This window comes from Kogia breviceps, chromosome 2, assembly GCF_026419965.1.
Source record: "Kogia breviceps isolate mKogBre1 chromosome 2, mKogBre1 haplotype 1, whole genome shotgun sequence".
Taxonomy (NCBI): domain Eukaryota; kingdom Metazoa; phylum Chordata; class Mammalia; order Artiodactyla; family Physeteridae; genus Kogia; species Kogia breviceps.
Window position 1 is genome coordinate 70,419,230 of NC_081311.1, and position 26,762 is coordinate 70,445,991.

Here is a 26,762-nt window from a genome sequence, read left to right on the forward strand (position 1 = left end):
GTGGAGAAAAGGGATTTCTAGGAAGTTTCTTTACGAAAAGGAAGATATGTGTGCATGGGCCTTCCCCCCCCCCCCCCCCCCCGCCCAAATGACAGATTTTAACTACTTTTTGCATAACACTTTTCCACTCTAGTATTTCCTTCTACTATAAAGCGGCATTTCTTTATATTTTACAAGGAGAACATAGTTGATAAGTATAAAGGCCTTTACTTCTGTTTGTTGGTGTTCACTAAGTATAAACGAAATATCAGAGTGTTTACCTCAATATTATTCTGAGAATACAGAGTAGTTCCTTAAAGCAGTGATGAGATGAGAAGGAAAGTGCTTTACTTGGATAAACTTTAGAAAAGAATGAAGTATGACCTGCTCGATTTAGAGATTCTTTGTACTCTTCGGCCGCTTTTTGGCTTTTCTGTATTGCCAAATTATTTTTATTCACCAGATAAAATTCCCTTCATGTAGCTCCTTTCTGTTCACTGGTTTCCATGATCTGCTAGTCCACTTTTAAAAGGGCCGCCCAATTGACAGTGCTGCTTTGTTGTTCTTCCCAGCTCTACTCTAGGGCTCCTGCCGCTGATCTCAAATGCAGGAGCAGCAGAGGTGCTTTGAGAGAGAACAGAATGTCAGAGAGTCCAGCGGGGGACCAACAGATTGTGGGGAACCATGTGACTGTGTGATTCACATCTCCAAGGAGAGAGAACCGGTTGTTTCTGTGTCTAGATCCACCCTGTTATGAGGATAATACCATCAATAATGTAATTTAAATTGCCTGGATGCTTTGACACTGGCTTGAAAAAGTAAAACTTTTAGCAGTGAAGTTACTGGTCAGATGAGTTTGAGTAGAACTGAATGATGACATTTAAATCAGTTTAAATCAAAAGACAGTGGATAATGACTTGTAGTTTAATGTTTTAGGTATTATGGGGAGAGGGTAACTCATCTATGTATACATATATTGTCACTAAAATATTCAACTTGATTTGTTTGCTACCAACCTTAGATGACCTGAAGCTATTTGGTTTGTATATTGCTTCTAACAGTGAAACCCTTTAAAAGGTGATTTGTATAAGGCTTGCAGTTGGAAAACTTGTATAAGGCTTTCAGTGAAAACAATCAGTTCAAACAGAACAGTTTTAAATGAGTAAATTTCAAGTTTTGTCTTAAGGCATTTTTGTCTTATCATGGATTAATTTCTTAGGCTCCCGTTGTTATGTTACTGCTAATGAGCTATAACTTATGAATTGCATTTTTGTATACATTTAGATCAAGGAATTTTCTTCAGTCCTTAGAACGTTCAGGAGGAAATGTTGGCAACATTAATGTTAGGAGAGTGTAACATGGACCTTTCTTTTAATCTATAATTCTAGGACGACATAGACAGCCTAAACCCAGTTCTCAGGGACAACCCGCAACTTCAGGAAGAAGTGAAAGTCTGGGTAAAGGAACAAAAGGTTCAGGAGATTTTTATGCAAGGTAACTGTTTTGAAGTTATGCATTTATATATATATATTTTTTTTTTTTTTTTGGAACTGGGCAATTTCTCATGTTTGGTTTTGTTGTTCAGTTATATGCAATACAAATAGAAGACCCAGTCTAATATTTTGAGTTATATACAGGCCAGGGAAAATAATAGCAAAATCAGAATAATTTCAATAGGAAATTGGTAACTTCACCAGTTATTGAGCTAATTTCACCATTAATTTGAGCTGAATGCCTGAAATGAAATTATAACCACACAGGTGTTTTGTTAATAGGAAAATTTCCATACTGCAGAATGCTTTAGGTGTGTCCTTCCTGGAGAAGGAAGCATTGTTTGCTGTGGAGGGTTGCCCAAAGCCACAGTTGATTTCCTTTGAAGAATGCTGTTGGTATCTGATAAAAGTGGCCTATTTCAGTTTGCCTTCCTCAGCAATGACCACAATACTAGTCTTAGTTTTGTTTCCTTTTTTTTTAGTAAGTTACAGGTTTGTCTTCAAACCATTGAGATTTTACAATTCTTAGTGATTTCTTTTCCTGTCAGTAAAATCATATATTGAAAATGTAAGCGTTTTGTGAAATTGAACTGAAGCCGCAACAATATGACGTGGATGCATGGAGTATGATATTTGGTTGAATGTTTTTAAAAAGGAATTTTGTTAAATACCCATGTTTATCTGAACCTCAACTTCCATGCCATTTAATTTAAGTGTTGATAGAGATAATCTCAGTTGTGGCTGCCTTTCTTTGTATGGGTTTTTATAGCAGCAGATCATCTACTTTATTAAATTCTTCTTAGTCTAGGTATTTTTAAACTTTTAATATGGAGAATTTGAAACATACAGAGAAATAGGCACATGGAAGTTCACCGAAATATTCTATCTCCTCGCTCCAACAACTTAAAATAAAACCTTGGTAGGTTCTGCCCCACCCGTACTCTCATTTATTTCTGTCAATTTTCAGACATTACTGTGTTCTATTTTTAAACAAAGCCACCATACCATTATTATGCCGAAAAATTAATAGTTCCTTAATACCAAATACTGAATACTCAGGTTCAAGTTTCCATTTGTCTAATAAATGTCTTCATTGATTTTTCACAGGATTTATTTTTATTTTATTTATTTATTTTTAATCTAGGATCCAAAAAATGTCCACAGATTGAGTAGTGGATATGACCCATCTGTCTCTTTTTTTCTTCCTTTCCTTTCAATTTATTTATTGAAGAAGCCAGGCTAATATTTTTTTAAAGTAACTTTTTTTTCCTTGTCATATTCTTAGAGGTGAAATCATTAAGGCAGTAATCCTTTCCATCCTAAGCGGAATTACGTGAGACTGACTCCAGATTGTGTGTGGTGGTAGAACAAGACAGTTAAGATGGTGTGCTGACGGGAATTGAAAATTGGTCATATTTGGAGTTATTCTATAAGCTATTTCTATATTACATTCAGAAAAAATAATTTGGAGTCTTTTTCTTCCATAGTTAAAAATTCTAAGACTATAGTTTGTATAATAGATTACAGGTATGAATGTGTTTGATTTACAGGTAGTATGGAACACTTTCTACAGATGTGTTATTTGATTTATATTTTAGACTGATATTAGCATAGGTTTTTTAAAAACTGTCAAACATTAAATCATTGATTGATATGTTAAATGTCTTAACTGTAGAAGAAAAGGCATCAATCTAGGAATCAGAAAAATAAATTCAGTTCTAGCTCTTTCACTTAAAAATTTATTTAACCTATCAACCTCACTTTCTTAATTTTTATAAACGGAAATATCTGAGACTTTTTGAATAAGATTCAAAAGATTGAAATAAGCATCTACAAATTGGAAAGCATTTTGTAAATTGTTAATGTATAATACTATCATATTAATAAGGTGCACCAGATCACCCCCCCCACAGTTTTTATTAAACTTTCAAGTATTTGATACCATTTTAGTACCTGTGAATTGAAGAAATTTTTATCTCCATTCTCTTTTGTTTTAAGACATATTTAAATATATACAGATATATATCTTTTATTATTTAATCATTACCTATTTTCTGAAGGATATTTGTATACATATATCGATATCATTTTAAAAAGTGAGTTTAATCCAAAAGTACACCAATATGGCATTTTAGTATTGTATTTATAAATTCAGTTAACAGTCTCTGCATGTTTTAAGACTTTGGCAGTTTTTCCTATCACCGGAATCAAAATTTGTAGTTGCTTATGGTAAAGTTTTGGCAACTAGAAGCTTCATACATCAAGTTCCAAATTACTTTTCCATTTCATCCATGAAGTCATGTATGATGTGTGTTTTTTTAAGGTCCTTATTCCTTGAATGGATACAGAGTGAGAGTATATAGACAAGACTCTGCCACCCAGTGGTTTACTGGCATAATTACTCATCATGATCTCTTCACTCGCACCATGATCGTTATGAATGATCAGGTAAATAGTCCAATTTTTGAAAAGAGATGGTTACAATTCACATATTCCATGCCTCTCCTCCGCCCCCCCCAACCCCCGCCCCGCAATGGATCAACAGGTTGACACCAAATAATTTTCATCTCTAGGTGCAGTCATGTAATCCTAATAAGTTCAAATGTGTCTGATGTTACATAGAGTTCACTTGAGGTCACAGTGAGATAGTGATGCCAAATTTATTTCAACCCTGATAAAATCAGTCCCTGAAATGGAGGCATCAAACTCTTATTTGTTTAGTCTTTTTTTTTTTTTTATCAGTAGGTCAGCTAAAACTTTTCTAAAGTCTCAGCTTTTCTGCCCCTCAAGTAATAAAAATATTTCCCAAATGGTTTCTTTTCACGAATGAAAACTTTAATGCACACTGAAGTTCTTTTTACATCATATTCCAGAGTTGGGATGCTCCCTTAAGTTTTATAGCGAATATGGTGAATGTTAAGGATATGAATTTCATAGGGAGTTTTAAGTTAACAGTCTGAAAGTCTTAATTTAACATCTTTTAAAGCTGTACTGTATTTACCCCCAGAAAATAGATATTTACACCTTCCTGCCTGAGTGGATTATGGAGGGTGTCTGAATAAATGAGAACCCCCTCTATAAACAATGCAGATGCTTTGGTTAAAATTCTAGTCAAAATGCTAAATAAGCTATATCATTTAATTTTATTTAATTTTTTTCCTTAAAAGCTAACAAACTTTGAGCTCTCAGTGAAGCACAAAATTGCCTTTAGTTTTTAAAATAGTTCTTTCTTTAACCTGTCTTTAAAATTATTATTCATTTATATGATTTTTGTCCTTTTCTGCTTCCCATGCTCTACCTTCTTCTTCTCCTTTTTTTTTTTTTTGTGGCCACACCGTGCAGCTTTCAGGATCTTAGTTCCCCGACCAGGGATTGAACCCAGGCCCCAGCAGTGAAAGCTCCAAGTCCCAACCACTGGATGCCAGGGAATTGCTGTCATGCTCTACCTTCTTGTTTTACTTTACAGCTGTTTTTTGAAAATTACTTTTTATTTTTGAAATACATTTTATGACTTGGCAATATACCCTTGAATAACTCTCATCTTTATTTTGCAAGGTATACTTGCAATAGATGTATTTCCTTTTTAATTTAGTTAGGATGTGAAACAGTAGCCTTATCTTTAATGGTTAAAGTTGATTTATTGTAAGTCTGACAGTATCTCAAACTGATTTCTAAACGTCTCTACTCAGTAAAGAAATTGTACCTAATATCACAATGGCTAGCTGATTGGATTTAATTTTTGTTCTTGTTTTGTGTCATGGATTAGGTACTAGAACCACAGAATGTCGATCCTTCTATGGTTCAAATGACCTTTCTAGATGATGTTGTTCACTCTTTGTTAAAAGGTGAAAATATTGGCATTACATCACGGCGAAGGTCTCGTGCCAGTCAAAATAGCAACACTGTTCACGTATGTATGTTGTTAGTGATGGATTATGGTAAAATATTTTCCCTTAAATTACTTAGGATCAGATAGTGAACAATCATTGTTAATTGGTTATTTTTAGGGTCATTATACACGTGCCCAAGCAAATAGTCCCAGACCAGCAATGAACTCCCAAGCTGCTGTACCAAAACAGAATTCACACCAGCAACAAAGAAATATTCGTCCAAATAAGAGGAAGGGCTCAGATAGCAGTATTCCAGATGAAGAGAAGATGAAGGAGGAAAAATATGATTATATAGCACGAGGAGGTAGGACCCACCTTTTTTAAAGGGCATGAGAACATATAAAACAAAAGTACATTTAAAATATACTTATTTAATATTAATTTGAAAGATAAAACTTCTTTTTTTTAAATCTTATAGAAAATCCTAAAGGTAAAAACAAGCAGGTGCTGAACAAAAGAAGGAAACCTGAGGAGGATGAAAAGAAACTAAATATGAAAAGACTACGAACCGACAATGTTTCAGACTTTTCTGAGAGCAGTGACTCAGAAAATTCAAATAAGAGAATAATAAATAATTCCTCAGAGCAGAAGCCAGAGAATGAGTTGAAAAATAAAAACACTTCAAAGATAAATGGAGAAGAAGGAAAATCCCAGAATAATGAGAAGGCAGGAGAAGAGACACTAATAGATAGCCAGCCTCCCTGGGATCAAATACAGGAAGATAAAAAACACGAAGAAACAGAGAAACAGAAGTCCGCTGACTCTCAGATTCCAGAAAAAATGATTATCCGTTCGTCAGAACAGGCCACACTTTCTGATCATAATTCTAATGATTTGCTTCTTCAGGAACGCAATATGGAGAAAACACACACAGTGGAATTATTACCAAAGGAGAAGTTTGTATCCAGACCACCCACACCAAAATGTGTTATTGATATTACGAATGACACTAATGCAGAAAAGGTGGCTCAGGAAAACTCGAGTACCTTTGGCCTTCAGACACTTCAGAAGATGGATCCTAACATTAGTGATTCAAAACATTCAGTCACAAATACAAAATACTTGGAAACAGCAAACCAAGATTCTGACCAGAGCTGGGTCAGTGATATAGTTAAAGTAGATTTAACTCAATCAAATGTTAGGAATGCTTCTTCAGGAAATGAAAACCTGAATATGGAAAAAGAGAAAAATCAGTATGTCTCTTACATATCTTCTCTAAGTGCAGTTTCTGTCACAGAAGATAAGCTGCATAAGCGAAGTCCACCCCCAGAAACTATAAAATTTAAACTTAATTCTTCAGTAGATGCTCACAAGACAAAATCCAATCCCTCACCTGAAGTTGTTAAACCTAAAATTAACCATTCCCCTGATTCTGTAAAGTCTAAGCCCACTTTTGCAAACAGCCAAACTGCTGGTGAAAGAAGACTGGCAAATAAGATAGAACATGAGTTATCAAGATGCAGCTTTCATCCGGTTCCTACTAGAGGCAGCACATTAGAAATTACAAAAAGCCCTCTTATCATTGATAAAAATGAGCATTTCACAGTTTACAGAGATCCTGCACTTGTCGGGTCAGATACAGGAGCTAATCATATTTCACCTTTCTTAAGCCAGCATCCTTTTCCTCTTCATTCTTCGTCCCATAGAACGTGTTTAAACCCAGGCACCCACCACCCTGCCTTGAGTCCCGCACCCCACTTGCTGGCTGGGTCATCCAGTCAGACCCCACTGCCCGCCATTAGCGCTCACCCTCTGACTGGTGCCCCACACCACTCTGTTCATCCCCCCCATCTACTCCCTGCCGTGCTACCTGGAGTGCCTGCTGCCTCCTTGCTCGGGGGCCACCCACGCCTGGAGACTGCTCATGCCAGCAGCTTGAGCCACTTAGCACTAGCGCACCAGCAACAGCAACAGTTGTTACAGCACCAGTCACCTCACCTTCTTGGACAAGCCCACCCATCTGCTTCATATAATCAGCTTGGACTTTATCCAATTATTTGGCAATATCCAAATGGAACACATGCATACTCAGGACTTGGTCTGCCTTCTTCTAAGTGGGTTCACCCAGAAAATGCAGTTAATGCTGAATCTTCATTAAGGAGGGTAAGTTAAGCTGTGGTTTACCTCATGTCATATATTTATTAATCAACATATGTACAAGTGCTTTTTTTAATATCCCATTAATTTTAGATTTCTTATAAAATATGCTAGGATTTTTGAAACAGTTATTTTTCTAATTATGATGAAACTTTTGATGCTTAGTAACTTTGGAACTATAAAGCTAAAATCTCAGAAAAGCCTATTTTTTTAAAAAGCCAATTTAAAGAAGTAAACCTCTTAAGTTGTTTCTAATATACTTAGTCTTCATAACTAATTATGGTATATATCCATAATTATTTTGCTCAGGTAAATTCCTAGAAGTGAAACTTCTGGATATAAAATTTATATAAAATTGTAAGGCTCTTGATACATATAATCAAGTTATTCTTAAAAGACAAATTGTTATATTTCCCAGTCAGATACATTATATTGATGTATACTACAAGCTATGACTCTCTAAGCACCTAGTTCTCTTAAGGGTGCCGAGGCTGGAGAATCCTGATATTTGGGAGTGAAGTTGGGGCTGAGAGTCTCTCTGCCTGACAGAAGTATTGCTGAAGGTGGGGGACAGGGCTCTTTCTTCTTCCTTCATGCTCTGTGTGGTTTTTCCAGCCAGATTAATTTCCATGCTAAGAAATGGTTGTTGAGGGCATTACCAGCCCCATTCTGAAAACTGGGGGATTGGGTGTCACTGTTAAACTCTAGGAGGCAACTTAATCCTTGGCGTGGACCAGGATGCTCTTCAGGTATTCCCCAGAATCTTTCAAAACACATTTTATTTATTTATTTTTATTGTGGTAAAAGCCACAACATTAAATTTATTTAAACATTTTAAAGTATACAGTTTAGTAGTGTTAAATATATTCACATTGTTGTGCAACAGATATCTAGAACTCTTTCATCTTGCAAATCTGAAACTCTGCCCATGAAACACTAATTCCCCTTCCCCCTAAGTTCTTGACGCCCACCTTTCTACTTTCTGTCTCTGATTGTCTGCTTTAGATACTTCATTTGAGTGGACTCATACAGTATTTCATGTAGCATAATGTCCTCAAAGTTCATGCATGTTGTAGCATGTAACAGGATTTCCTTTTTTAAGCTGAGTAATATTCTGTTATATGTATATAGGTATATACAGGTACCCTTGTAATCTGTATAACTTCAGATTTCTGGATCTTGTAGAATTGAGACCTTATTTTAAACATATATTTGAAGGATCCTATGTATGTATATATATATATTTTTTTCTTGTGTGAGGTTTATGTATATTTTTAATCTAAGAAATTTTATAGCAGCATATCTTTGGTGTGATATTGCTTTCGCATTATCTTTTGTTGTTGTTGTGGTACACGGGCCTCTCACTGTTGTGGCCTCTCCCATTGCGGAGCACAGGCTCCGGACGCGCAGGCTCAGCGGCCATGGCTCACGGGCCCAGCCGCTCCGCGGCATGTGGGATCTTCCCGGACCGGGGCACGAACCCGTGTCCCCTGCATCGGCAGGCGGACTCTCAACCACTGCGCCACTATAGGGAAGCCCCTCGTATTATCATTTTGAGATGTAAAATATATTCCCTTTGGTAAAACCAAAGGATTGTATTTTCCCAATATCTGATTCAACACAGTGTAACTCAGCAAAGCATTTTCTGGAAGAATTTCAGTGAGTCATAGTATAGAAACAGTCCTTAAGCATGTAATTAGATAGTTGTAAGTCTCAACATAGAGGTAGGTGTCACCAGATATTCACTACGAGAAAGGCAGCATGTTGATATTCAAAAAATTAATTTTGTTGTACCTCCACACCTCTAAGTTTAATGGTCCAACAGCATCTATATAGCTTATAGTGAAATGGAGTACAAATGGGCCTTGAAAATGTAATTTTCTGCCAAATCTAAATAAATTATGACATTGGAAAAATTATTTTTGCCAAAAAAATTGGCAAATAAACTTGATGAAATCTGGTGAAATGTATTTTAGCAACATGTTTTCTGTTTTTTTCTATTAGTAGCATATAGTCTTTTGGTGTTAGAATCTTAGGAAATCTTAAAAGCTAGGTTCTCTACATCATTTGTAAGTTAAAGGCAATGATTTCAAGATCTGCAATCAGTAAATAAATTTCTGGAAATAACTTTTTTTTTGGCAACGCCACACAGCATGCAGGATATTAGTTCCCCAACCAGGGATCAAACCCATGCCCTGTGCAGTGGAAGTGCAGAGTCCTAACCACTGGACTGCCGTGGAATTCCCTGGAAATAACTGTTTTAATGCTGATTGATTTTTTTTTTTCATCGTATGGAAAAATCCATATAACTGTTAGTTACTTATTTGTCTGGATATTTCTCATAAAATACTTAATAAATATACTGCTGTATTAGTATGTCACATACTTCATAAATATACTACTGTTAAAGTCCTGCTGTGATACTGTGTTTAGCTTTTTCTAGTAACTGAAGGATGATTTTAAAAAATTTTTTTGATAGAATTCTCCCAGTCCTTGGTTACATCAGCCTACCCCTGTGACCTCAGCAGATGGTATTGGATTACTTAGTCACATTCCTGTCAGACCTTCCAGTGCAGAGCCTCATCGGCCTCTTAAAATTACAGCACATTCCAGTCCACCATTGACAAAATGTTTAGTAGATCATCATAAAGAGTAAGTTCACCAGTGCTTAAAACTTGTCTTTTATAGTTTTTCTTAATTCAGTTTATAAATAGATAATTTTAACAAATGTCTTAAAACTAGGCTGAATAATAAGTGTTATTCTTGTTTTTATATTCCTTTAATTTTCTTAATAATATTATAGCACATGCAAAGTTGTGTTTCACTTTTATGATAGAATAGTAACACAAAGAAGCTATATTTGTATTATACAAGAAAAAGTGTTTACAGAAACCTTCGTGTATTTTCTTTGCAGAGAATTGGAGAGGAAAGCTTTTATTGAACCATTGCGTTCTGTTGCATCCACATCAGCCAAAAATGACCTGGATCTAAATAGGTCACAGACGGGAAAAGATGGTCACTTGCATAGGCATTTTGTGGATCCTGTATTGAATCAATTACAGAGACCACCCCAGGAGACTGGAGAGAGGTTAAACAAATATAAGGAGGAACACCGTCGAATTCTTCAAGAAAGTATTGACGTTGCTCCCTTTACAACTAAAATCAAGGGGCTTGAGGGTGAGAGAGATAATTATTCCAGAGTAGCATCATCATCTTCTAGCCCTAAAAGCCATGTCATCAAACAAGATAAAGATGTAGAATGTTCAGTATCAGATCTTTATAAGATGAAGCATTCAGTGCCTCAGAGTTTGCCTCAAAGTAACTATTTCACTACATTGTCTAATAGTATAGTCAATGAACCACCAAGGTCATACCCATCCAAAGAGGTTTCAAATATTTACACTGAAAAACAGAGTAATACCCTTGGAGCAGCAGCAGCTAATCCTCAGACTCTGACTTCGTTTATATCATCTCTTTCAAAGCCTCCACCTTTGATTAAACACCAACCGGAAAGTGAAGTAAACTTAGTAGGCAAGATACCAGAACATCTTCCCCAGCAAATTGCTTCTCACTCAGTAACAACTTTCAGAAATGACTGTAGGAGTCCTACTCATTTGACAGTTTCTTCTACAAATACACTCCGGAGTATGCCTGCTTTACATAGAGCACCCGTATTTCACCCACCAATCCATCATAGCCTGGAGAGAAAGGAAAGCAGCTATAGTAGCCTTTCCCCTCCAACATTAACTCCAGTGATGCCCGTAAATGCTGGTGGGAAGGTTCAAGAATCACAGAAGCCTCCAACTCTGATTCCTGAGCCTAAAGACACTCAGGCAAATTTTAAGAGTTCTTCTGAACAGAGTTTGACAGAAATGTGGAAATCTAATAATAACCTCAGCAAAGAGAAAGCTGAATGGCATGTGGAGAAAAGCAGCGGAAAGTCACAGGCTGCTATGGCATCTGTCATTGTACGTCCACCTTCTAGTACAAAACTTGATAGCATGCCAGCAATGCAGTTAGCTTCCAAAGATCGAGTTAGTGAAAGATCTTCAATTGGGGCAAATCAAACAGATTGCCTTAAATCAGCAGAAGCTGGAGAGAGTGGAAGAATCATTCTGCCAAGTGTGAATTCAGACAGTGCTCACATAAAATCCGAAATAAACTTTCAGGCTGTCTCACAGGGCAGTGTTCCCAGTTCAGTCATGTCTGCTGTAAATACAATGTGTAATACCAAAACGGATATATTCACATCTGCTGCCACTACCACCAGTGTTTCCAGCTGGGGTGGTTCAGAAATAATTTACTCTTTATCAAATACCATTTTGGCCTCTAAATCTTTAGAATGTACCTCTTCGAAAAGTGTCAGTCATTCAGTGGCTCAGACACTAGAATGCAGGGTCAGCACGACAGCTCCAGTTACACCAGCCAGTAGTAAGACAGGAAGTGCTGTTCAATCCAGCTCTGGGTTCTCAGGCACAACTGATTTTATCCATTTAAAAAAGCACAAGGCAGCACTGGCTGCAGCTCAGTATAAAAGTAGTAATGTCAGTGAGACTGAGCCTAATGCTGTGAAAAATCAGACATCTTCAGCCTCCCCTCTCTTGGATAGCACTGTAGTCTGTAGTACAATTAACAAAGCAAACTCTGTAGGAAATGGGCAAGTATCCCAGACAAGTCAACCAAACTACCATACTAAACTGAAAAAGGCCTGGCTTACAAGACATTCAGAAGAAGATAAAAATACTAATAAAATGGAAAATTCAGGGAATTCTGTATCAGAAATTATTAAGCCATGTTCTGTCAATTTAATAGCCTCTACATCGAATGATCTGCAAAATAGTGTAGATGGTAAGATCCTAGTTGATAAATTTGTAAAAGATGATAAAGTCAATAGGAGAAAAGCCAAACGAACTTATGAATCTGGCTCTGAAAGTGGAGATTCAGATGAAAGTGAAAGCAAATCAGAGCAAAGGACTAAAAGGCAACCTAAGCCAACTTACAAAAAGAAGCAAAATGATCTTCAGAAGAGAAAAGGTGAAATAGAAGAAGATTTAAAACCCAATGGGGTTCTTAGCAGGAGTGCCAAAGAAAAAAGTAAATTGAAGTTGCAGAGCAACAATAATAGTGGTAAGTAAATTAATTACTTTTTTATCTCAAGTAAAATGGGCTGTAAGTTCTTGCAATAATGGTGTTGTTCTCTAAAAATTAGAGAGCTTAAAGGCATCTTTGACTTCATTTGTATGCCCTGGTGTAATGTATGTGCTCATTGATTTCATTTCTACATTCTTCATTTCTACAAGTACCCTATAAGAGGAAATGAGAGAAGACCTATCAATATTTCTCCATTTTCAAGAGACTTGTAGAAATATGTTTTTACATAGCACTCAGGTTGGCAAAAACCCAGTGTGTAATTTAGTAGTTATTCAGAATTTTGACCATTTCTAAAAATTGTCAAAAGGCAGTTATAGCTAGACACTAAAAGTGGATTTCTAATACAGGCATACGTTGTTTTATTGTGCTTTCCAGATATTGTCTTTTTTTTTTTTTTTTTAACAAATTGAAGGTTTGTGGCAACCTTGTGTCAGGAAAGTCTGTCGGCACCATTTTTCCAACAGCATTTGCTCCCTTCGTGTCTCTGTCATATTTTGGTAATTCAGACTTTTCCATCGTTACTGTATAGTATTTGTTTCAGTGATCTGTAATCAGTGGCCTTTGATGTTACTATTGAAAAAAGATTACAACTCACTGAAGGCTGAGATGTTGGTTAGCCTTTTTCAGCAATAAACTATTTTTAAATTAAAGTACATGCATAGTTTCTTAGACATAATGCTGTTGCACACTTAATAGACTGCATTATAGTGTAACCCTAACTTTTATGTGCACTGAGAAACAAGAAAATGTGTGTACTTTATGGTGGTGGTCTGAAACTGAACCCACACTGTCTCCAAGGTATGCCTGTATTAGGTAGGTATTTTACCTATAACAAGATAATAGTTGAAAAAGAATTCCTATTCACAAAAACTTCCTTTAAGTCCCACTTTTAGAAGAGAACTACTTTGAAGTAGTGTGGATGTAGCCCATATCTCACCCTTTGTCATCTGGAGAAAAATTGAAAACTTAAAAAAAAAAAAGAAAGAAAAGAAAACAATGAAATTACCTTCTATTTAACTAATAATGCTACTCATTCAAGCAGTCCTTAACAGTGGGTGAAAGTTAAATAAAAACGGGATTGGTGCTTTTGTTTGTTCATTTGTATATTCAAGAAGAACTTCCATAATAAGTAAAAGTTTCAAAACTGATAATATTTATATTTCATTTGTGGCTACAACAGGGCAGAATAAGTGATACTTGCCAGTAATATTCACTATAAAGTATTTCTGTATGTTTTTACTCTAGAAGTAGTTTTTCTCAGTTTGCTTATTTTTTTTTTAGGTATGTTGCACAAGGCAGAAAGCAGTTAATAGTTTCGCTATATCCATGTATTCATCCACATACAATATATGAAATATCTGTGACAATGTGGACATTCAAGAAGTACTGTAACCAGCATTTGGATGCTTGAAGGCTCTTATTTGGGCCTTTTTACTGAATGAGGTTTTTTCCACATGCCTGTGTGGAAACCAGAGGCAAAGTAAAGGAGAGAAAAACAGGAGGATGGAATCGTAGAAAAGGACAGTCAGAAAGTGAAAGAACAAAGGAAAACAAGCTCAACTAGAGACAGGCTGACAGACTGAAATGCAAACATAGTAAGAAGAAAAAAAGAGAGGGAGATACAGGATACGTGCCATTTACTTGAGTGTTGGATTGCATACCGTGTTGTAATGTGTTCTGCTTACTTCCCCAGTGAATTCAAGAAGCTTAGTGTGGTCAATAATTGTTTCTCTTTTGTTTCACAAAACATTTCTTTTGGTGTCGAGTATTCAAATACTGGAGTTAAACTTACAGAAAACAGAAATAGGACTCTTCCAGCTTTTAACACTCAGAATATTCTTGAGAAGTTAAATTTATAAAATTAACTCTTAATGAAGTGCATATTCTGTTTTCATTTTGAGACTGTATGTACACGTTCCCAAGTAAGTTTTAAGACAAAGACTGGAATCAGCACTTGCCCCTCCAAGTTGTAATGCTTAGTCAAATCTCCCCTACATAGTAAATAACATTTAGCATCAGACAGGCTATTTTAAGTCCCATTTATTCCCAAGTCCAAAGTAATATTAAGTGACTATTAAATGCCATCTGTTAATTATGGGCAGAGTTGACTTGCTTTCATTCTGGGCTATCTAGAAAAGTTCTCTAAATTGGGAGTTCATAAATTCTAAACCTTAGTGGATTATCTCCCTCATGGATTAAATATGATCTTTATCCTTTTAATGTTCATTGGGGTTGTCATCAGTCATAGTCGAAAAGAGTTAATAAGTCTGCACTTAGAGAATGTAATATGATTGCATAGACTTAATATACATGTATAATTATTACACAAATACACATATCATAGTGTTTAGTACATTCTAAAGCCAGGTACAATAGAATTTGCTTTATCTGCTGTTTTAGAAAATCTTCATATCTGCTGCCTTTTGTTACTGATAATTAAAAGTTGGATGCTTTTCCGCAACTAATTTTTTACATCATTTTATGTACTGAAATTTCCCATCAGATTTAAATGTAAGTCCTGTGACACACAAAATCAGCGGTTTAACTGTTAGCAGAGTTCATTTCTATATCTCAAAAAATATTTTTAAGGTGAAGGCATATCAGAGGTTAAAGGTTAGCATGTATTTTTCTCTTATTTTCTTCCTCAGTTTTCTGTTGCTAGAGCAGCTGCTTTGAGGATTTACTGATAGAGAACTAAGGTTGAAAATGTTCTTCTGGTATAAAGGAAGGAGAAATATCCATTGAGTTAGGTATTTTTTGTTGACGAAGTATCTAAATCTCAAACTTTTAGATTTTAGATGTTACCAAAAATTATATACATAGAATTGAAAAATGGAGTTTTATTTATTGTACAAATAATATTACAGTAAAATTCATAAAAGGAGTTAGGCATAGTCATGTTTGGCCTAGTCTAGAAGCAAAAAATATAATATCAAAAACAGTCTACATGACCTGGACCTTCATATCTTTATAATTCATTCATTTTAAAAAAAAGGTCTAAGTGTCCATTTCAGGTCACAGAACTGAGAGTTGCTTTGAAATGCCTGGTTCTTTCTTTATAATAGTATTTAAATTGTTCATAATAGTATGGTTATCCATACTCTTTGAACTGTTCCATTGCCTGGAATGTAAAAGCATATTGGTTAATGGTCGTTTTCTAGTCTAAATAGAAAGGTTTCATTTAGTTTATTCTGGCGTAATAAATTAAAAAGTAAATAAATGATTGGAAGTAATATAACAAAGATTTATCGGCAGTGTACTACTGTTCATTCTGACTTCAAGAAGCTCCGAATTCTTTTATACAGTCCATAGGAGAAATCTGTCTTAGACACAATGGAGGAAATAACAAGCGTTTTACACAAGCCTTCTGGAAACATTTTTATTCCATAAGTGGTATATGTACCCACATACGTGTTTCTCTAGTGGATTAAGCCAAATGGCTTCTTGCCCTAAATTAGAGAAAGAAGAGGGGAGAACATGTAATTGTAAAAAACCAGGCAGCAGTCAAAGAAGTGCTTAATAACCGGAGCCTATTTCAAATGGGCCACCCTGGAATTTAAACACAGCACTTCCTATGTTAAGATGTATGTGATCTTGCTGTAATTGTACTACGTATGCTATCAACAGGTAAGTTAATAGTGAGAGCTCAGAACAAGACTTCTGCTGTATCTTCTGTTAATCTCAGGAAAACTCTTAAACTGCCTCTGATCTGCAAAATGGGTATGATTAGTAAACACAAGGGTAGGAAATTCAATTTATTCGTTCAACATGATAGAAATAACAAACTATGTAAATCTCAGGTCTGGCATATAGCTACATAAATATGGGCAGTATAAGTACGCTGATAGGTGTCAACAAATACTTGCTTGTCCCAACGTGCTTTTAAATGAATATATTTTTTTTAATTGAATAGGCTACATTTAAGTGATATATACAATATAATGTTTTGAGTTCTTGCTGCTCTATAGGTGACTGATTACTTGAGCCCGTGTTATTACAACAATTAAGTTCAAGTTAATGAACGTGATGGAGCAATGATGCAAAGTATAGTAAATAAATTAATTTTTTTCCTGCAAGTATTAAATTATATAGTGCGTTTGAGTTTGTTTTTCTTTAGACTTCTCTGATGCCTTTTTTCTTTATACCATCAATAAAGACAGGCAGGTTAATATTGGCTTTTTTCTTTTACATCCTTCAAACCCTTTGATTTTTCTAAAAGATACTATTTCTAACAAACATTGATACCAAATGGAGGGCATTATAATAAGGGAGAGATATTAGGAGAAAAATCTTACCTCCTCTTCCCACAAATACAGTGTGATAAAATCGAAATTTGTCTTGATCCGCATTTACCTTTGGAGAATCAGATTAAGTATTTCAAAACTATAGATATATTGAAACTAGCCTGTAGTTTCTAGAAGTATTAACTTTTGGTCTTTAGGTCCTTCCTGTGCATCTTAAAAGAGCCTCCTCCTACATATAACAAATTTCTGTGTAGAAGAATTGCATTTTAATCTATAGATTTACATAAAAAATGAATGATTATCATGTTTGCTACTATACAAATATGAATATTGAGTATGTGAAGATTTCAGTCAGCTGGAAAATTTACTTACGTCTGCATTTCCATTATACTGACATTAAGAGTTTATTTGGTTAGTAGAAGAGTAAATAGAAATGCTGCTGTGGACTTTTTAGGACTTTGAACTATAATCTCTTTTCTACAATCTTAATATATGATCACAGTTGTATAATTGACTTGAACTGGGGTTTTTTTTTTGCCTTTATTCTCAGTGATCTTTAATTGATTTGAATATTATCTCAAGGAGTTTACCTTTCTAAAAAGTTAAAATCTTGCTAATACTTTCCTACTGCTTTTACAGCTGGCATCCCTCGTTCAGTATTAAAAGACTGGCGTAAAGTCAAGAAGCTGAAGCAAACTGGGGAATCCTTTTTACAGGATGACTCCTGCTGTGAGATAGGGCCTAATTTGCAAAAGTGCCGAGAATGTAGACTTATTCGGAGTAAGAAGGGGGAAGAACCAACTCACTCACCAGTGTTTTGTAGATTTTACTACTTTAGACGGTAAGTTGAAAATAAGTAATTGGAAAATGTGGTAATAGGATATTGGAAATTGTACTGTCATTCTGAGGGTTTTTTGGAGGTGGGAATGAGGCTTTGAGCCTCTGTGTTTCTAAAGCATTATAAAAAGCATTATAAAAAGACACTAAACTTTTTGTGTGCCAAATTTAACAATAGTTAACGGTTAGACTAAATTCGTATTCACACTGCTATTTGTTTTCATATGACCTTTCTCTTCTGAGAGATTTATTATTCCTTAGTGAGAAAATGTTAATATTTTTTCTAAATTATAGGAAACAGCAGTTTAAGTATTTTTTTATTTATATAAAACAAAACAATGTCACATTTATATCTGTGCATTAGCCACAATAAAAGTCTATAAATCTAGGTAAACAATCTAGGCATTAAACCAAAGTCAGTATGTTAGATTACAGATACCCATGCTTCGGGTTTTGTTTTGTTTTTTTAAATTTATTTATTTTTGGCTGCATTGGGTTTTTGTTGCTGTGTGCTGGCCTTCTCTAGCTGTGGTGAGCAGGGGTTACTCTTCATTGCAGTGTGCGGGCTTCTCATTGCGGTGGCTTCTCTTATTGCAGAGCACAGGCTCTAGGCATGCGGGCTTAAGTAGTTGTGGCTCGCAGGCTCTAGAGCACAGGCTCAGTAGTTGTGGCGCACGGGCTTAGTTGCTCCGCGGCATGTGGGATCTTCCCGGACCAGGGCTCAAACCTGTGTCCCCTGCATTGGCAGGTGGATTCTTAACCCCTGCACCACCAGGGAAGCCCATTTTGGGGGTTTTTTAATTTTGTTTTTTATTTTAATTTTTATCGGAGTATAGATACCCATACTTTTGTTAAACATATATAGCTATAAAAATATGAGTTATAAAATGACAAGAAGAATTTGTTAGTAGCACGTCACATTTCACAGGTTTTGTGGTAAATATAAAGACAACTTAATAGTTGTTATGGGCTTCTCCAGTGGCACAGTGGTTAAGAATCCACCTGCCAATGCATGGGACACGGGTTTGAACCCTGGTCCGGGAAGATCCCACATGCCATGGAGCAACTAAGCCCGTGTGCCACAACTACTGAGCCTGCGCTCTAGAGCCTACAAGCCATAAGTACTGAGCCCACGAGCCACAACTACTGAGCCCGTGCTCCACAACGAGAAGCCACCGCAATGAGAAGCCCGCACACCACAACGAAGAGTAGCCCCCGCTCACCACAACTAGAGAAAGCCCACGCGCAGCAACGAAGACCCAACACTGCCAAAAATAAATAAAATATTTTTTAAAAAGTTATTAATTTATATACTACTGTAATATTAATATTACTAAATAATACTTTAATACTAAAAATTTATAGACTTATAAGAGTTTAAAGAATAGCTGGGTAACCCAGCCAGTAGAAACTAGTTAATTTCTCAGATTCTAGAATCAGTCATTCCTGGATTTTGGTTCCAGCTCTGTCCTTAGTTCCTGTGTGACTTTATTAACTGTAGTAGGATGATAGTGGTACCTAACTCACAGAGATTTCATGACGATGAAATGAGAATAAAGTACACAGAGCTCTTAGCATAGTACCAAGCATGTATGGAATGCACCTATGATGTTGCCTACAATTATTTTCCTAATCATCATCATCATCTTCTTCCTAAGAAGTTACAAGGCACTTTGCTGTGGCAAATAAATGTACTATGCTGGTGGCCCAGTAGAGACCCCAAAAATATGTATTGGCAGAAACAGAGCATTTTTTCCTTACTTCATGGTTTTTCTAGCCAACAATCCCCAAAGAACAGACAACTTCAAAGAACAGTTACAGAAGGTAGTGCACATGGAAGTACAGAAAAGGTGGAAAAGGAATCAGAAGGAAAGTAGGTTTGAAGGGATACGAAAACCTTTGGAAAAGTTTTAAGGAAGGAAACAGAGCTGAAATAAGATGATGGGTTGTCATGAAAGGAGAAAGGTTTTTTTTAAGAAAAAGAGGGAAAGGTAATAAAGGTATAGGAAGAAGTGGTAAAAGGAATGTTGTTGGTATTGTCCATTTGAAAAATACAGGCTGATTTGTAATGCACTTCTGATATCCCCTCTTTGAGAGTAAAGAGAGTAAGTTCAAAGACAGTTGAGAAATAACCGTCAGCCTGTAGGAGAGTGGCAATTTTGCCTTCCATTTTACCTTAAACTTATCTGAATTGAGTGGTTACATAAATTGGATATCAGAAGTAAGAGAAGGAAGTAAGCACAGTAATTGAGTTCCTAATATACTATTAAGAATTTCAGTCTTGTTCCTCCAAATCATGTTAATGAAGTGTCATTTTAATTGGTGAAGAAAATGGTTTTTTTTAATTTATTTTTTATTTTTGGCTGCATTGGGTCTTCGTTGCTACACGCAGGCTTTCTCTAGTTGCGGTGAGCAGGGGCTACTCTTCGTTGCGGTGTGCAGGCTTCTCATTGCAGTGGCTTCTCTTGTCACGGAGCACAGGCTCTAGGCACGCAGGCTTCAGTAGTTGTGGCACACGGGCTTCATTGCTCCGCGGCATGTGGGATCTGCCTGGACCAGGGCTTGAACCAGTGTCTCCTGCATTGGCATGCAGATTCTTAACCACTGAGCCACCAGGGAAGCCCAAGAAAATGTATTTTTTAATTTAGCTTTTTTTTTTTAAATCTCAGTGAGTCTTAAGGTGATTTACGATATTTTCAACTTTAGAGGGTGCTGGCTTAGGTTATGTATAAAATAATTGCATTGCTCGAGGCAGCATTCGGCCAACATTTTAACTCATTTCCTCATGAAACACTTGGACAGTTTTCATTTGACTGGAGTTAAATAGTTAAGTATAAGTGATAGGTAAAATCTTATTTCTTGAAATAACCTAAACTTGGTGCCACTGCATTGCCATTTATGTAGCACTATGGGAGTCAAAAGTTGGTTAAATTTTACTAATAAAGTTTGTATATATAAAGAACCACTCCATTTTCATGTTTTTTTAATAGTAAATTTGTATATTTATAATGTAGTATAAAAATATAAATTAATTATACATTTACAGCTTTTAAAACCTGGACTTTTGTCTTGTTGTCTAATGCTTTTATGTTTTAATGTTTCAGATTGTCTTTTAGTAAAAATGGAGTGGTTAGAATAGATGGCTTCTCTTCTCCTGACCAATATGATGATGAAGCTATGAGTCTATGGACACATGAAAATTATGAAGATGATGAAGTAGACATAGAAACCTCAAAATACATCTTGGATATAATAAGTGATAAGTTCTGTCAGTTAGTAACATCTGAAAAAACAGCTTTGTCCTGGGTGAAAAAGGATGGTAAGGAAGTTAAATACTTAGAACATGCAACTATACACATTTTATTTTAAGAATTTCTCTTTGAAATATGTTTTATCTGTGGGAGAAGTCCTTAATCTTACCTACGCTTGTTTACTTTTAATTTTGATAATGACACTTTTATGTGCAAATGTACCTATATGTAATTAAGGTAACATTTTCCAACTGAGGTTGAATTGAATGGATTAGCAATTTGTGAAATTACAATAGCATTTTGGTATTTCTGCCATTATGACAACTGAGCACGATAAAGACACTTTGATGTGAAATTGGGAAACTTCAGCATTTGCCATATAAAGACATAATCCATCCCAATTATTTAAGCTTTTTATCTCATGTGATTCATCACAGTCTTTGGAGTTAGATAGATTTACATTTGTATCTCAGCTTTATTCCTTGTTTAACTGTTTGAAATGGGAATGATAACTACATCATAGGTTTGTTTTTAAAGTAGTTATATGTACTAAGTAAAGCACCTAACATACTAGGTGCTCAAAATGTTAGCTTCTTTTCCTTCCCATCCCTTAAGTCAGTAGTTCGTCCCCCAGGGGACATTTTGCAATAACTCAAGACATTTTTGGTTGCATAACTGAAAGGTGTTGGGGGTATAGAGAATTAGCATCTATAGGTGGAGCCCCAGATGCCACTGCGCAAGGTAGCCGCCCACAAAAGAGAACTATTCATCCAAATATCAAGGGCTCCAGGATTGAGAAACCCTCCATTAGATGTAAGTCTTCTGAAGAGAATTACTAGTTACATCAAGAAATCTGCTATTGATTGTTAATTATTAAATCCTTCAAAGTTTTTGGTTCGCCTTTAAATTTTTGTTTTTGTGCATTTCAGTGAAAATTGTATGGAAAAGAGCATGTTTGCCTTTAAATTTTTATTTCCCTGTATTTCAGCCAAAATTGCCTGGAAAAGAGCAGTGAGAGGAGTCCGGGAGATGTGTGATGCGTGTGAAGCAACATTGTTTAACATTCATTGGGTTTGTCAGAAATGTGGATTTGTGGTCTGCTTAGATTGTTACAAGGCAAAGGAAAGGAAGAGTTCTAGAGGTTAGTTATAACTTCATATAAATTGAAATTGTTTTTTAGGACCATTCATCTGGAAAATTAGATGAATTAGATGGGTTTTTTCCCTGCCTTCCTTAATTATGAATATATTACATTAGGAAGTTTTATGAAGCTTATGTTTAGAAAGGAGTTAACCACAGTAGCCAGATTTTCTACAATAAAACTGCATCTACATCTTTTTAGCCTGATTAGTAGATCCACTCTCTCATTTCAATCAGATTAATGCAGCCCAAATTTAGGTTAGGCTTTGCTGCTTTCAGATTCCACTGTGTCACAGCCTGAAGTGTCTTATAGAAACTTTATTATACAGTCAAGCATATAAGTCACAATTGCATACTTACTAGGGTGAATTGATTCCTCTAAAAATTGGTCCATAAACTTTAAATTCAAATGTTCAAGAATATGCTACCACTAGCACCATTTATCCCCTAGTTAGAAAATGAAGAAGTCTTTATTATATATGAAAACAGCCTTTGAAATGATTATTTCTAATTTCTAGAGAAGTAAAATGGCACAAAACTGTGTTCTGCATGTTAATACATTTGGAAGGTAATAGTTTAAAAAGAAGGTAACTAATTGTACCTTTTGTCATGGTACAAGTGTTTTAGAAAAAGTTCATCAAAGGCAGTTAAGGAAGTAGCTACTTAAATACTGGTAACCTAAAGGTTTTGGGGGTAAAGTGTTAATGAGAGGATTCAAACTGTGGAAGTATTAGAAGTAAAATCATGTTTAGTGATAGACTATTTATCCAGTATCTAAAAACAGTAAATGTCATTTTCATTCCAGGCAGCTCTTTTTCAAAGTAGTATGTCAGATAGATGAACCATGATTTAGCCATCAGTATCTTTTCCACTGATAGGATTACTAAAACCTGGCCCTTTCTAACCCTTTTTCTTTTACACCCAGCGTTTACCAAAGAGACTTGAGCAAGTGGGAGAGCATCTACAGCTAGTTGTTTCTGTGATATGCAAAAGATAGATGAGTAAAATGTAAAACCATAATAAGGAATGCATTTTAGGCAGTTAAATATCTTCAAAACTCTAAAAATCTATTTGGGTATTTTTGGTTGATAGAAGAACTAGCTGCAGTGTTATAAAACTTCATTCCTTTTTACTGGTTCCATGTTACTTTAATTTTCCCTTTGCCAAATTAAAAAGAAATTAATTTTAATGTATTATACTTTGTTATACTGTATGCATATATAAGCATGACTTTTTTTTAAACAAGATAGGATATGCATAATAAACCTAATAGTTGTATTGCTGTCGGTTATCATAGTACTTTTAATTTTTAAAGTATAGTCTGTCAGTCACCATATTGTTTTTTTAAGTATAACCTATATGCCTTGAGTTGTATTCTGTTTTATATATATATATATTCTTATTTCACTGATAAATATTGTAAGAAGCTCACATTGAATAGGTTATAGCTTTATATAGTGGTAACTAAACCTAGTGTCTAAAATATAACTAGTTAGAGAACATTTACAAGTTACTATGTAGGTTTTGTAGGGAAAGTCAGAATGCTTTTAAAGAAAACCAGTTTTAGGCTAGATTTGAATAAAAATTTCCTCTGAAACTTTTCATGAAATAGTTCTAGAATTTTTTATGCTGAATTTAATGAGCTTTTTGATACTTACTGAAACTCTTACAGCCACGTCATAGATAAGTAGTTATCTATATCATTAAATTTACAGAAGATGTCCTTGAGATCAAGGTGTTGAATATTTTTCCTTTGTATGATATGCCTCATGCTATGCCTTTATACATTGACTCTTCCAGGTATGGAGGCTTATTGCAGTAATAGCAATTAAATACTGTCTTACCAAGTTGAGGCTTTTCACATGTCTTGTGACAGTTCGTGTCTTTGACCCATTAGAAAAAAGTGAGTTGGCAGTAGCCTCAAACTTATGAGTCTAATGTGCTAAGATCAGGCAAAAGCCTGTTTGGCACAAAAAGCTAAGAGTAAAAAATTAGCTACAGGGAAGACTGAGGTGACTAATACATTAATGAGACTAAAGAATGGTCATTTTACAAAAGGCTAGTAACATTGTATCTGTTTTGTATCATGTTTTTATAAAATTCTCAGAATAGTGGAACTTTTTTTTTTTAAGAAGCAAACATATGAAGCCTACCATTGACATTTTACATAATTGCTAAACTCTTTATATGTAAGCCATCAATTTTATAATTCTAAAACCATGACTAATACAAAAGTACATATGTTGTTATCTTACAGATAAAGAACTGTATGCTTGGATGAAGTGTGTGAAGGGACAGCCTCACGATCACAAACATTTAATGCCAACTCAAATTATACCTGGTTCTGGTAAGTATAAATATACGTTATTTTTTGGCTGCATTGGGTCTTCGTTGCTATGTGCAGGCTTTCTCTAGTTGTGGCGAGTGGGGGCTACTCTTGGTTACAGTGCACAGGCTTCTCTTGTTGCACAGCACGGGCTCTAGGCACACAGGCACTCGGCACTCGGGCTCAGTAGTTGTGGCTCACGAGCTCTAGAGTGCAGGCTCAGTAGTTGTGGCGCTCGGGCCACAACTGTTGTTCTGCGACATGTGGGATCTTCCCAGGCCAGGGCTTGAATCCGTGTCCCCTGCACTGGCAGGTGGATTCTTAACCACTGAGCCACCAGGGAAGCCCTAAATATACATTATTGACTTAGTAGTGTAACAGGTCTTTGTTGTTCCAGATTACTTAGAAGTATGTCATAGTAGTAGAAAGAAGTGGTAAGGTTTATGTAATCTTGAATTGTTCTTGCTCTGTTCTTAGAATCCTCTGTGTAATAAAGTTAGCAGGATAAGCCCAGACGCAGTGATGAAGAAAGCCTTAGAGGAACCATTTTAGAAGGGGAAAACTGGGAATTCTCTGGCAGTCCAGTGGTTAGGGCTCCACGCTTCCACTGCAGGGGGCACAGGTTTGATCCCTAGACAGGGAACCAAGATGCCACAAGCCACACCGTGCAGCCAGAAAAAGGGGGGTTGTGGGGCGGGGAGACCAGAGTGTAATGAAAAAGCATATGATGTATTTATTACAGGTTATTCTACTTTTTTTTGTTTTTTTGAGCATAATGATTTTTGATTATAGAGGTAAAAGAAAAGAATAGAGAATATGAATTTGGTTGAATGATCAAACCTGAAATAGATGGAAGGGATGAAGGAAAAAATGGAAGAAAAGTTGAAAAGGCACAGAAAACCTCCACAAGAAAAATTAAAAATTATTATAATCTTAACAGCTAGTGATGATCTTTTTATTAACCATTATATTTTGTAGTCTTGACAGATCTTCTAGATGCGATGCACACTCTTAGAGAAAAATATGGTATTAAATCCCATTGTCATTGTACTAACAAACAGAATATACAAGTTGGAAATTTTTCTGCTATGAATGGTGTGTCTCAAGTGAGTAAAAATCTCTATTCAAATAAAATTCATGGTTAAATTAATCAGCTTTGATATTTGAAATCGAATTTAGGACTCGTGTTTTATAAATTACGTTTTCTGTATTACTGTATAAATGTAACCTCTATTTATAACTCTGAATAATTGAAGAAATAGTTTTTTAAAAATTCAACTGTTCTACCTTTGTAGGTTTTACAGAATGTTCTTAATCACAGTAATAAAATTTCTCTGTGCATGCCTGAGTCTCAGCAGCAAAATACCCCTCAGAAGCCAGAGAGTAATGGCAACAGCAGCCCAGAGAGTGATGTAAGCACAGACAGCAAGTTAGCTCCTCCAGAATCCCAGTCTCCACTGCACTGGCTAGCAGACCTTGCAGAGCAAAAGGCCAGAGAGGAAAAAAAAGGTAAACCTAATTTATTATCTAATAGAGAATTGTAATCAGTGTAGTATTATACATTAACGTACTACTGTTCACTTAGAACAATTTACTTTTGTCTTTTGTACTCATTGTGGCTTAGGTTTTAACATTTGTCTTTTCTTACTAGGAACTCGACTTCCTGTGATCTTATCAAAGTTAGTTACAGAATCATCTATAGATGAGCATATCAATAAAGACACCAGGGCCATAGATTTGTAACTTACCTACACCTTCTCCCTGTCTTAGCTATATAGCAGTTTTCCTTTGTGACAGGTGCAAACTCACCTACATGTATAAAACACTGAGGTAGGCCTTTTCATATTCAAACTCTTTGACTCCTGAAGGATCTAACCGATCCTCTGGTGTGTTGAGTTCAGGTGAATAAATGACTAGTGCTACAGTTTTCATCTCTCACTGTAAAATGTAGGATGCCAACTTTGTCTGTACTTTAGCATGTTTAATTTTATTTGAACTTTTGTAAAATGTTTTATTTCAGAAAACAAAGAATTTGCCCTTGAAAAGCAAATTAAAGAAGAGAGAGAACAAGACAACCCTGATTCTCCCAATAGCAGAACATCACCTCCTGTGTCCCAGAATAATGAACAAGGCTCAACATTACGAGATTTGCTGACCACAACAGCTGGCAAGCTACGTGTGGGTTCTACAGATGCTGGCATTGCCTTTGCACCAGTTTATTCAATGGGAACCCCCGTGAGTGAGATGCCAGATTTTTGGATTTCATGTGGGCCTTAAATTTAGATTTGGGGTCTTGGCTGTGAACTACACAATAAATAGATGCACATGAAATCAAATATACCAAATTACTAAGC

General features: G+C 35.7%; 2 protein-coding genes across 13 annotated transcripts in view; one reads left to right on the forward strand and one right to left on the reverse strand.

Annotated features, from left to right (window-relative positions):
• The window catches only part of JMJD1C (jumonji domain containing 1C), a 315,663-nt gene that overhangs the window by 267,679 nt on the left and 21,222 nt on the right, over window positions 1–26,762 (forward strand). For 8 of the 12 annotated variants that reach the window (XM_059055378.2, XM_067025528.1, XM_067025530.1 and 5 more), the window contains 14 exons: window positions 1,368–1,473; window positions 3,796–3,920; window positions 5,239–5,382; window positions 5,480–5,666; window positions 5,781–7,465; window positions 9,939–10,111; window positions 10,374–12,586; window positions 17,494–17,695; window positions 20,796–21,010; window positions 21,931–22,083; window positions 24,340–24,429; window positions 25,387–25,514; window positions 25,704–25,917; window positions 26,429–26,643. In XM_059055378.2, coding sequence (XP_058911361.1) covers window positions 1,467–1,473; window positions 3,796–3,920; window positions 5,239–5,382; window positions 5,480–5,666; window positions 5,781–7,465; window positions 9,939–10,111; window positions 10,374–12,586; window positions 17,494–17,695; window positions 20,796–21,010; window positions 21,931–22,083; window positions 24,340–24,429; window positions 25,387–25,514; window positions 25,704–25,917; window positions 26,429–26,643 — 5,751 coding nt within the window. In that variant the 5' untranslated portion in view covers window positions 1,368–1,466. Of the gene's footprint in view, window positions 1–551; window positions 756–1,367; window positions 1,474–3,795; window positions 3,921–5,238; window positions 5,387–5,479; window positions 5,667–5,780; window positions 7,466–9,938; window positions 10,112–10,373; window positions 12,587–17,493; window positions 17,696–20,795; window positions 21,011–21,930; window positions 22,084–24,339; window positions 24,430–25,386; window positions 25,515–25,703; window positions 25,924–26,428; window positions 26,644–26,762 lie in introns of those variants that run through there. The other 4 variants (XM_067025529.1, XR_010838961.1, XM_067025525.1 and 1 more) reach the window with 4 other exon arrangements.
• The window catches only part of NRBF2 (nuclear receptor binding factor 2), a 74,620-nt gene continuing 63,835 nt past the window's right edge, over window positions 15,978–26,762 (reverse strand). Inside the window, exon 11 of the mRNA XM_067025534.1 lies at window positions 15,978–16,963. The gene's annotated coding sequence lies outside the window, so the exon portion shown is untranslated. The remainder of the gene's footprint in view (window positions 16,964–26,762) is intronic.